An 11,767-nucleotide genomic window follows, 5' to 3' on the forward strand; every position below is an offset into this window, starting at 1 on the left:
ATTGCTTTAATTTTGCCCCAAGAAGCAATCCATCTAATTCTTGTTATTATGTGAAACTGCTCTGATGCTCTGTTTTCTCAATTGCTTTTATATGCTGTGTCCTTGAGAGCTATTCATCTGAAGTGCTACTTTTATATGTTATTGTTATGTATGCTTTTAGCATGTAGCATGGAATTATCTGATTATGATGGTCATACATGATTAGGTATATGCTTATTACAGCCACAGGCATTTGGAATGTCATGTGGAGAAATGGTTCTCTTGCAAAGCCCTATCTAATTTTATCTATTTTTTAATCTATCTTTACAAAAAGATTAGTGATTTTAAAGTAATCTGAATTTGCTTTATGCATTTACCATTTTCTTTGTTGTCAAACCTAAAAAATATAAAATTGTAGATAGGTTGTGCATCAAGTTGGATACAATTTAATTTACGGCTATCTATTTAAATTGTATCAAATTTGATATATTAATCTCTATCTAAATTATAAAGAAGATTTATATGATTTTATTTTAGTTGTTGCACTTGTGAGATCGTGAATAAATTGTCCCTTTTTTGCCTTAGAGAAATTTGTAAGGTATTAGGGAAATACAGTAGAATAGTCTTGTTATTATTATAAATTAAGTTGGGTTTGCATATTTTAAGCAGCTGCCATCCTCTGCTTTTCTTCTATATTATCTCTGTGAAAAGAGATTTGTTAATTAATCTTTTCTTTCAGAAAGGAAACGCATTAGTCACTTGAAGCAATATCTCGATATTAGGGAAAGAACTGGTAGTGGGTAGGGTAAATGTTGGATGGAGAGGAAGAGTCCACGGGAGGATACTTTAGTCATTAATTATTTAGAGTAACAAAATTAAAAATTAACTAAATTTAAAGTAGCATTAGAATGATTTCTAATTTCGAAATGATATTTTTCAAATTTTAAGATTTTGGAGTGGCAAATAACCAATTTTTCCAAAAATAAATGTAGCAGAAATGCATATGTGATATGCTTAGAGTAGCACCGATTAAAGAGAACTTTGTCCAAAACTGCTTAAGATAGTTTGGACATCTCCAACAAAGGTCTTTCGAGACACCGATGCGTACCGAAATTATAAACTGTTTCGGAAAACAAGAAGAGATGAGATGCCAAGATTGACATGGGAAAAAACAGTAAAAAAAAAAAAGACTTTAAATGAATTGAATGTATCAAAAGAATTGACTTCACAAAAACGCATGAAAATTAGCAATCCAATAATGGAGGCGCAGTTGGATTAAACTGATGTTTAATGTTTAGTCAGAAAGAAAGCCCAGTTGGATTAGACTTTCTGTATACAAACTAGGTTGCATTTTTACCCACTAACAAAAAAAAATACAGGATGGAGACGGATTCTAAATTTTCATGGGTAAAAATGCAAATCTAAGTTGTGAGCATAATTCGGTCACTGAGATTCATTTTCAATTGTGACAAGGAAACTCTTTGCTGTCTCTTCTGTCACATCACTGCACACACACACACACACACACACACAAACCAAGTATTAATTTCCAATATTAGAAGGGCAGATTGATGCTGATAAATAAAAGATATAAGATTTCGAACCTATCAGCTGCCTCTTCTTTGCTAATTAGTGTGATGCCTTTAGAACAAAGCAGCCCAAAGAAACTTGCAAGAGAGGTAGCTCTCCATTTTTCATACAGGTCCTTCAGAAATTTATTGAATTCGTTTGGCTCCTAAGAATTAATGATATTTAGCACTCAGTAATAAGCTTCCCTTAACAGTATAATTTGTATGGAAATTTTTTTACTTGTTCTTTTATTTTTGTTTCGTGGGTTCTTAATTTGTTATTATCTATTTGCACATGCTTGAGAGATAAACTGAAGCTTCACAATTGAGCAGTAAAGGCTAAATTTGCAATTCATCGACCAGGCATGTCAAAAAGGGATACCTGCTCGATTATGCAACCTTTACGCAACGCCTTCAGACAATCTATTGCTTTATCATAAGAACCATCCCCGTCAACCGAATTCTCTAGAAGGTCATTTACATAACGTTTCATCTGTTTGATTGCTACTTGTACCCACTTCGAGTCGTCTCTTCTTGCCATCATAGCCTCAAAATCCTCCACCGGATTCAAATCTCCAATTTCAACATCAGTTAGAGATGCATCAGAAGTGCTAGGACCTTCTATATTTAAATTGTTACTAGAGGTTGTTGCATTCTGACTGCCAGCAGGGCCTGCCTCTATTTCTTGATTAGTTGGGTTCCCTGGCCTCCATGCTAGTTTAGAAGTTCTCTTTTTCTAGGTGCAAGTTTAAAAAAAAAAATCATTTCTGGAAAGAAATCAAGCTTGGCTTGGCAGAGAAAATAATAATTGTACATAATCTATGGCATCACCAACAAGACCGATTTTAATTAACAGTAAAAAGTAAAGAAAGAGAGAAGCAACCTTTGGATTCTCCCGCAGCTCAAAACTTTTGCTCAAGTTTTCAAGCAAGGGGAGATGAAGAGAAAGGAGATCTGGGTCGGGTTCGGTAATTCTCTTAAGAGCTGGATCGAGCGGTTGTACATTGGCATCTGGTTGCTTTGACTTCAAGTCGAGAAACCGGTAAAACCTCTTCGAGATGTGGTTAAACCGTTAAAGAAATATCAATTAGAAATGAAATAAATCTTCCTTTTTCCACAATATGCAAGATCAAGACTGGAAAATGATTGATACATATGAAAGACATAAAAGCAGAAACATTGTATAATAAAAGCACATTTGCCTTATAAATCTATTTTTTTACTTAACCTGTTAAGAATATGACTGTCCAAATGAAGGTAAATTGAGGCTAATGCAGGTCCACAGTTAAAAATCTTCAGGATAATTTTGCTAAGAAACAAGGGCTTCTTTTTGAATAGGTGCCGAACAGGATTAGAATTGAGTGAAATTGTTAAAAAAAATAGAATTGAAATAAATAATTGCAGTTAAACCCCTCCTTTTTGCACTTTAGTCCCTATACATGAAATATAGTCTTCAGTCTTCACTATTACAGGGGTATGGAATAGAGGAAGAGTGCCTTTTTCATGGTCTGGAATAGGACCATAACCACTATTCCATTATTTCATGCTGGCCGAGCATGATTTAAATAGTGTGGAAAGACACAATTTTCAATGCTCTTCTATCCCTCTATTCCATTCTGTGCCAAACAAGCACCAAGGAAACAGAAGTGTACTTGAGAAAAAAACTGCAAAGGCGGTGTTAATTGTATTTGATAAATTTAGAATAAATTAAGCATAATACACAATAGCAAATGATCTTCTTTTTGTTCTTTAATGTGGGGAGTGGGGTAGGATGGTTCTATGGAAGCTTTATCACACAACTCTAGGTCATATGGGGGGTGAAATTGGCATGTTACTTGACTATGACTGAGCAAATATTGAGATAAGTTGAGGCTTTTAAAGCCAAGGATCAATGTTGTAATTTCTATAAGGTTTCGCTAAATTGCACAATTTGGGGTAGCAGACAGCAAACACTACCTCCAAAACAGGATTTGGTGTGTATTCAGGTGGCAAGATCTCCTCCCTCCCCGGGGGTGCGAGGTTGAGGCCTAGAACAAAATTATCGGCTGCTTCTTGCTGTTCTGTAGTTGGCTGCCATGCTGCAGAGAGATGGTCAAAGGACGGAAACTGGAACTCCCTCAAGTCCTCTGCAAATGGAAGTACATTGAAGTAGAACGAATCTGGCTGCTTATATAAATGAAGATCAGTTAGCTGAATTAAAAATTATAATATAAAAAACTTCAAGCAGTAATGGCAATGTTATGATGATGTACAAGACACAAAGAGGTCTAAACAATGATTAACAATAACGGGTAAAGGTATGTGTCCGTGACTCAAGTCATGTATCATACAATATAGAAAAGTTCCAGTTGGACCAGTTTTTTTTTTCTCTCTTTTGGTGCTTCTTCTTGACTCGTGAAGAACGAGCATGTAGAAGAGTTAGGCTGGGGTGCTATGGATAGCATAGAGGCCTCTATGCTACGGCTCAATATTCGAGTTTTCAAAATCCAAACGGTCGATCCGAACCGTTCATCTTATTCTCCATATTAATATCTGCTTGGAGACCAAATTTTACATTTTTCTGAATTTTTTTACTATTTATTAAGTATTTTACAAAATTGTTGATCCAACGGTGGCTGCACAAAACAGTAAAACCGTTGGATTAGCGATTTTCAAAGTGGCTTAATAAATAGTAAAAAAATTCAGAAAATTATAAAATTTGGTCTCCAAGCAGATATTAATATGGAGAATAAGATGAACGGTTCGGATCGACCGTTTGGATTTTGAAAACTCGAATATTGAGCCGTAGCATAGAGGCCACTATGCTATCCATAGCACCCCAGCCTAACTCCATGTAGAAAACCAAAATTGAACAAACTCTATAAAACCACTGATATGCTTGTCCATTCCAACACCAATGATAATAATCTGTGTCAAAAGAAAATAATTTGTAGTGATCACAAAAGATGAAGACAAGCTCACGATATTATCCACTGAAGAGATGTTTGGTGTGAGCACCCCAATAACAACATTCCCTTGACCTCGTCTCCACACGCACCTTAATATTGCACATTTATTCATCTCCTTCATAGCCCGTGCTATGGCTGATACAGCAACTATTGCCCTATTGTTTTTTGGCTCAGGGATGAACGAGTACGCATCTTTCATGTAATAGTGCCTTCCAAAAGGCCAAGTTAGCAAGTCAACAAAAAGAGAAAAATATAAAAATGCAATAGAGTCACATTCCATTCTAGGAATAATGGTACAATATTGGTATGCTGGGTGGTTCATAACAGTACACGATCTGAGAGAATAGCACCCGATTAGCATAGCAGTACACCAGTATCATATTGGGGGTCTATTTTACCTCCAAATCATGTTGATTATGCCAGTGGAATAGTGGATGGTAGGTATTATGGATCAGGTATGCGGTTAATTACCACTGTGAGTAATACTTGGTACTGCTTATAGATCCTACCAATAACAGCTCACACAAACATACCTTAAGACATTGGAGACATCAGTAAATCCTAAAAGCTTGACACCCTTTTCAGGCCTGAACCGAATAGAATCCCAGTCATGAGATGCCATTGGTACCACCTGGGGACCATACCGGTACCCCTTGACCCTTTGTTCAGGAGGCACAACCTTATCAGGCTCAACCATGCTCTTGTACTCAAATACTACTTTGACCTCATGGGTTGCGAATTTGTCTGTCGGGGGTGCCTTGTCAGAGAACTTTTTCAAAGTTGGAAATTTCTCTTCAGAAGTTTTCTTATACACCCATACCTATACAAAAAGAAAATACATAGACATACAAACATATACACATGTAAGAAATTGGAAAACATATTAATTCTAATAGAGAAGGGGGAAAAGCCCACGATTGTTATTTTCGCAATAGTTTACAATTAGGACCTAAATTTAGCACTGCCCTCAGTTGTGCAATTCAAGTTCAAAGTAAGTCAAGCATTGCAGATAATGCTGTAATTTAACTTAGCTTCCACCCAGCCTCCACGGAGCAATCAAACACCAACAAGAACCAGAATAAACAAAAAGGAAGTTGCAAAGCAAGGACCAAATCAATAGTTAAATGGTATCTTAACCATCTGTAATGAAATCCAATAAAAATATCCTGGGTCTGTTCATAAGTATGGAACTGTGACCTTGATTTTGCAGTTGGGGCTGATTTCCAAGTCACCCCTATAAACTGTGACAGGTGCCACATTCCTGGTCTTGAGTGCCCCCAGAAGGGATGTTGGGCTATCCACATGCACCACTCTAGTCGTTGTCCTCTTTGCAAACTGGCAGAGCAAGCGGTCATTCTCCTCAGTGACCTCATCCTGTACAACCTGGGATTCCCTAAAAATGATGCTCTCCAACTTGATTCCATGTTCCTTCATTTGTTCTGAGATTGCATCAACCTGATAACGAATCAAAATTCTCATTTGTAAATAGCCAATAGCTGATTTAAACAGTCTCTAAATTGATGCAAATTATCCTTGTACATCAGAAAGTCCACTGATCCCAAATAAAAGCACATTAAAGTAAGATATTTTCTTCCCCTAGCATTCTTGATCTTTTGAAATATATGGATGGGTAGAGATTCAAATAATTTACGCTGAAAAGAATTGAATTGGAAGTTTAAGATAAACTAAAAAATGGAGACAGTGCTGTATCTAGCACTGTATCATAAAATATAATGAATCTATTCAAACTTGTAGGTACAAGAAATTACTCAAGAACAGAATTGCCAATAGATTCTGACTGCAATACCTGCTCCCCCTTAGTTCCCTCATAAGGCATCTTTATCGGGAACCGTGCATCAGTTATGACGCATATGCGGTGCTTACCCTTGTTCGTAGCACCGTATTTCTTTATGAGCATGTCGATCCCAACCACGATTGCATCAATAACTGGTCTAGGTCAAGGTAATAATGATAAAAAAATGATGCCTCAAAACCTTTACAACATTGTGTAAACTTGATAAGACTTGAGGGCTAGGGATATCAATATCATAAATACTAGGTTTGATGATAATGATGGGGGGCTTTTGGGGGAGCGAGGTAGTTCATATGCAGCTATAAAAAGCATAAAAAAACTTGAATGCTAATTGAAAAATGAAGGATCCAAGTTACTGCCATCAACAAGACTCTGGGACTCTTTATTTGTGAGATCCACCTGGAATATGTGGAAGGAGAGAACCAGCATAATTTTCAGACAGAAGGAAAACCCGATGGCAAAACTAGAGGAGATCAATCAATAGTGATAGAATTGAAAATAAGGTTTTCTTTTTCTACTTGCTGTTTCTTGCTGTCTCCATTGTTTAGTGAAAATTCATTAGAAGCAGCTACTAATAGTAGGAGATATTACTTTGTTAGCTCTTAATACGTACCAAAATGAAGTCAAAGAACATTTTGTGTGCACATAGCATATTTTATGTATAAAATATATGATGAATTAGTTTTGTTATTTAGAAGTTCAAAAAAAAATTAATTGAGTTTAATCTTATTCGTAACGATTAGGCACCAAAATCTTTGGCATTGGATCCCTCTTGTAAATTATATACACACCAGTACACACTGAAGATGATTTCAGCATACCATTAATATACATGAAAGCTAATATGTACTCCCTTGCTCATCATTTTTAAAAATATGACAAAATTACCATCCTTTCTGATGAGCTTTCTCTGGATGCAAGGAAAAAAGTAGCGGCAGGTTAATAATTTTGGAACAAATTGAGGGGCCATACACAGTAATATATCCCATGCTTAACAAATAGGGGTGAAAACGGAGCGGATAATATCCAATCCGTATTCGAAAAATTAGATACAGATATCTGTATCTGAATATCCGTGTGGATAGGGATACATATATGGTTTTAATTATCCGTATCCGAATAGTATATATATACCATATAGTTTAATGAGTATGGCTAAATTGCTACCGGTAGCACTTCGACCTAAGTGCTTACGGGGTCAAATTTTAGTATTTGATGTTCAAACAACAAATCCAAACCGTTAGATGTTCAATTTATATTAAAATGTGCTTGGTGACCAAATTTTACATTTTTTGGAATTTTTTTACTATTTATTAAGCTGGTTTGAAAACCGCTGTTTTTCAATGCTGCAGAAATTTAATAAAAACAGCGGTTTTCAAACCGGCTTAATAATAGTAAAAAAATGTAAAATTTGGTCTCCAAGCACATTTTAATATAGATTGAACATCTAACGGTTTGGATTTGTTGTTTGAACATCAAATACTAAAATTTGACCCCGTAAGCACTTAGGTCGAAGTGCTACCGGTAACAATTTAGACATACTCATAGTTTAATATAAATTATGAAAAAAATTATCTTATTCACCATTATAATTAGATAAATATTATGAACTTTAGTATTTTTTAATAAATATCCGATCCGATCCGATCTGTATCCGTATCTGGAAAATAAAAACGGATACAGACATGGTTTTACCACTATATGCTCCATTTCCAATCTGTTTTCACCCATATTAACAAGCAATTCAACTGAATCACCATGAGAGGGAAAAAGGTTCTGAGTCCATATTTCTACCCTGAAACAATTAATTGTCATACCTGGCCCTTGAACCGTTAAAAATCAGCAAATGAGATATTCTTTAGTTTTTTCTAGAACCACCTTACTACAAGGATAACAATCATAAAGAGGTAATCTGCCATACCCAGTATAAATTACCAAAACATCAAATATGATACTGCAAAAGCGAAGCATCATATATACCTCTCAAAAATTGAGAACTATTTTAGGTACCGTTTCCTTCTACAACAACCCCCCCCCCCCGGTTTGCATATCTATCATAAACGAGAAAGAAAAGAAGGACAATTTGAGCAGTTTAGACAAATCAGGAGATCATGAATGCAAATGAACTCTTTCATATTCAAGAGGTGTATGCAAGAAGTTGTTAATATACATATTGTTCGTGCATAAATACTTCCCAAATAAAGGATACAGTCACCGCGAGAAGTGCCTCTCTTGATATTTTGTATGATTTCAATAGCATCTCCATCAACGACCTTGATTTTGCGTAAGACCGATACATGCTCGTACCCTCCAACTTCAATTGATAGCTCGTTTTCAGTTTCTTCATTATTTTTACAAACAAAAAAGCATGTTTGTGTTAGTACAGCATAAATAACATGCTTTTAAGCTAGGCACAGAATCAACTCGAAACAGTCAATTACCATCAGTTCCAAAGAGCACAATCCCTACTTCATCGTACTTCCCATATATCAACTACAAACAAACAGTAACCAATGTAATAATCAATACATAAATGTTTTCAAGTAAAGGTGGATTTTGTTCTGGTATAATATACAACAAGAATTGTAGGTTCAATAGTAAAACAATACATGAGAAATCCAACATAAAATTATAATGAAAGAACGCAAAATACTGTAGTCAACTGAACAATCTATCTGGTTGAACAGGTACCAAACAAAATTTTAATTGGTACAGGCTTCGATTGAGAACCTGAAACTAAAACGAATGAATTGTTTTATCTTGGGTCGCGACTTACCTTCTTTTGCATCAGAAGCGAGCACACCTTCTCTATTTCTGGAAGTACTCCATGCATAGATGGGCCAACATCAATTAGCAAGACCAATGCTTCCTACAGTTTTTAAAGAAGAACAAGATATCATCAAATTTGCATTGCAGAATTCCATATGTGATGTATATCACCCTTGCAATTCAAGGAATATCACAGGTGCCCTCAGAAAGCAAGGCACAATATTCAATGCCCTCAACTTACTCAATTTCTTTTAGAAATATCAAAGGTCAACGTGCCCCACTAGCTCATTGTTGATCTCCTCGTCAATGAGGAGAAAGGATGACAGTTTTTTTCTTTTTAAATGTAACAAAATTGCCCGACTAGAATAATGGTGACACTGCCAATTATTTGTTATGTGCTCAGTGTCAGGTGTATAATCTGGTTGCTTGACTGGTTGATCACTTTATAATGAATATATATATTAGGTGCACTCATCTGACTGTTGCAGTACATACATGCCAACCGGAAGTATTTAGAATTTCAGTATACAAAATGGAGATAGGATTATACAGTCTACTCATCCCTTATACTGCGTGAATGAAGTTCACTACCACTTGCTGATGACCAATTGTCAATTATACATTTCATTCGAAGAGTATAATTAACAACTTGATTTTTGCATCAATAATATGTGCTGAATTTGAGCAAGGGAACTGAGCTACTGCTTGTTTATGCTCTTGTTTTCCTCTCTCTGTCTCTGTACATATAATATATGTAATGATTTATGATGTTCTTTCTCTCTTTTAATAGCAATCTCTATTGTTAGGGAGAAATACAGGGTTGTAATTTGATACTATGTATTAAAGGTTGTTTCATGAATGCAATAAAACAGGTGGCACTGCGTTTCACATCTTTTCTTTTTCAACAAGAAAAAGAAGAAGTGAGATCTCTAATAAATGAACTTTCTAAGTATTGGATCCTTAAACAGCAGTGCCAATATCTATATATATATATATATATATATATATAGAGAGAGAGAGAGAGAGAGAGATAGATAGATAGATGGGCAAAGAGAGAAATAACTTCTGAGAGAATCCTCAAAAAACCTTCAGTAAATAGTATCAAACTGCTAATCCCAAATCCCAAGGAAGACAAAAAGGAGCTAATGACTAGCTTCCAGGCTACAACAATCTTCAACTTCGACTCTCCCTCTCTCTCTCTCTCTCTCTCTCTCTCTCTCTCTCTAGAGCCACATTGTCAGCAGGTACCAGTGTCTAAACCTCCATCGAAAGTTATAAAACTGAAACAGTTCTCAAATTTGAGCACGTCAACTATAGGCATTTAAACAAAACCAATTTTAACATTTAAACTCAGTAGCACGGTTAGAAACTCACAAAAGAGTAAAGTGCGACCCGTAGCAAAAAAGAAGAAAGTACAAGCTAGGGTTTAAGAAATCGCAATACCTTATTGCGAGCCATCAATGGAGAGAGAGAGCGAAAGGGGGAGAAAGAGACAGTTAAGACCAATTGAGAGAGAGAAAGATAGTCAAAGACTAGCAATCCGTGCGGGGGAGTTCCCTTCTCGGCTTCTCCTCTCGCAATTCTTCCCGCCTTTTTAAGCGGCTGCAAGGGCCTTTTCAGAGAGCGAAAGAAAAGTTTTGGAACCTCTTGTAAATTTGGACTCACAAGGAAACATGCTTTACTTTTTGTGTTATTGCGATTGTTTTAGAAAGGTCCGCTATCAGGATCTATTGTGGCTATAGGCCCTCTTACATTTGAACTCGTATAATATATATATATATAGGACTTGGCTACGGTGCTATGGGTAGCTAAGAGGCCTCCCGTGCTACGGCTCAATATTTGACTTTTCAAAATTCTAACGGTCGATCCGAACCGTTCATCTTGTTCTCCATATTAATATGTGCTTGGAGACCAAATTTTACATTTTTTGGAAATTTTTTACTATTTTTTTAGATTTATTGAAAATCGTTGTTTTTCAGACAAATCTGGACCATAAAAAACAGCGATATTCAATAAATCTAAAAAAATAGTAAAAAATTTCCAAAAAATGTAAAATTTGGTCTCCAAATACATATTAATATGGAGAACAAGATGAACGGTTCGGATCGACCGTTAGGATTTTAAAAAGTCGAATATTGAGCCGTAGCACGGGAGGCCTCTTAGCTACCCATAGCATATTAGCCAAATCCTATATATATATATATTTTTTTTTATTCAACCAGTAAAGAGTGTACCAAGTATTAAAAAAAAAAAATCTCATTTATGGCGAGTCAAGAAAATTTATCTGCGTAATCAAGCAATTAACATATTGAACTATAAAATCTCAGACAAATGTTGATGGAATTTGCTATTTTACGGAATGATACAAGTTCAAATTTCACAAAATAATATTTAATCAAAAGAAAATAAATACCATTAATAGGAGTCCTTATATTCAAAAACATATTAAATTATTGATTATCTGTCAGCATTAAATGATGACAAAGAATAATATTTATTTTATTGTATAATTGCACAAATTTTAATTTTGGGATTGGTCCCAAATTTCCGATTTTTTATTCATGGCATAAAAATAAAAAAATAAAAACATGTACTAACAATTTTCGCAAATTTCGATTGATACCACAATGCTGAAGAATTTACCGATCTGAATGTGAGGGGCTGCTGAATTATTCAGCGATTCGTTTCTA

At 35.4% G+C, this 11,767-nt stretch overlaps 1 protein-coding gene across 3 annotated transcripts; it reads right to left on the minus strand.

Annotated features, from left to right (window-relative positions):
• Positions 1 to 1,217: 1,217 nt before the first annotated feature.
• KU80 (Ku80 family protein) lies at positions 1,218 to 10,678 on the minus strand. Of its 3 annotated transcripts, none has more exons than XM_078310852.1 (13): positions 10,521 to 10,678; positions 9,085 to 9,177; positions 8,750 to 8,801; positions 8,518 to 8,649; positions 6,303 to 6,442; positions 5,693 to 5,950; positions 5,029 to 5,315; positions 4,509 to 4,704; positions 3,504 to 3,710; positions 2,431 to 2,598; positions 1,930 to 2,283; positions 1,584 to 1,714; positions 1,218 to 1,483 (listed from the first exon to the last, which is right to left on the minus strand). In XM_078310852.1, exons 1-13 carry the CDS (start codon positions 10,533 to 10,535, stop codon positions 1,423 to 1,425), a joined length of 2,094 nt encoding a protein of 697 aa, XP_078166978.1. In that variant the 5' UTR covers positions 10,536 to 10,678; the 3' UTR covers positions 1,218 to 1,422. The 3 variants fall into 3 exon arrangements, with proteins under 3 accessions (XP_078166978.1, XP_078166977.1, XP_078166979.1); XM_078310851.1 differs by having other exon boundaries at positions 3,504 to 3,713; XM_078310853.1 differs by lacking the exons at positions 8,750 to 8,801; positions 10,521 to 10,678 and having other exon boundaries at positions 3,504 to 3,713.
• Between the last annotated feature and the right edge of the window lie 1,089 nt (positions 10,679 to 11,767).

This window comes from Carex rostrata, chromosome 11 (genome assembly GCF_964058835.1).
Source record: "Carex rostrata chromosome 11, lpCarRost1.2, whole genome shotgun sequence".
NCBI lineage: Eukaryota > Viridiplantae > Streptophyta > Magnoliopsida > Poales > Cyperaceae > Carex > Carex rostrata.

Excerpts from the sequence above, each read along its gene's own strand:
- KU80 (XM_078310851.1), bottom strand. Across the intron at positions 6,443-8,517 it reads AGGCACTTCTCGCGGTGACT|TTATTGATGCAATCGTGGTT; the intron begins GTATCCTTTATT and ends GACCTAGACCAG. Across the intron at positions 1,484-1,583 it reads AAAGAAGAGGCAGCTGATAG|TGATGTGACAGAAGAGACAG; the intron begins GTTCGAAATCTT and ends GTGTGTGTGCAG.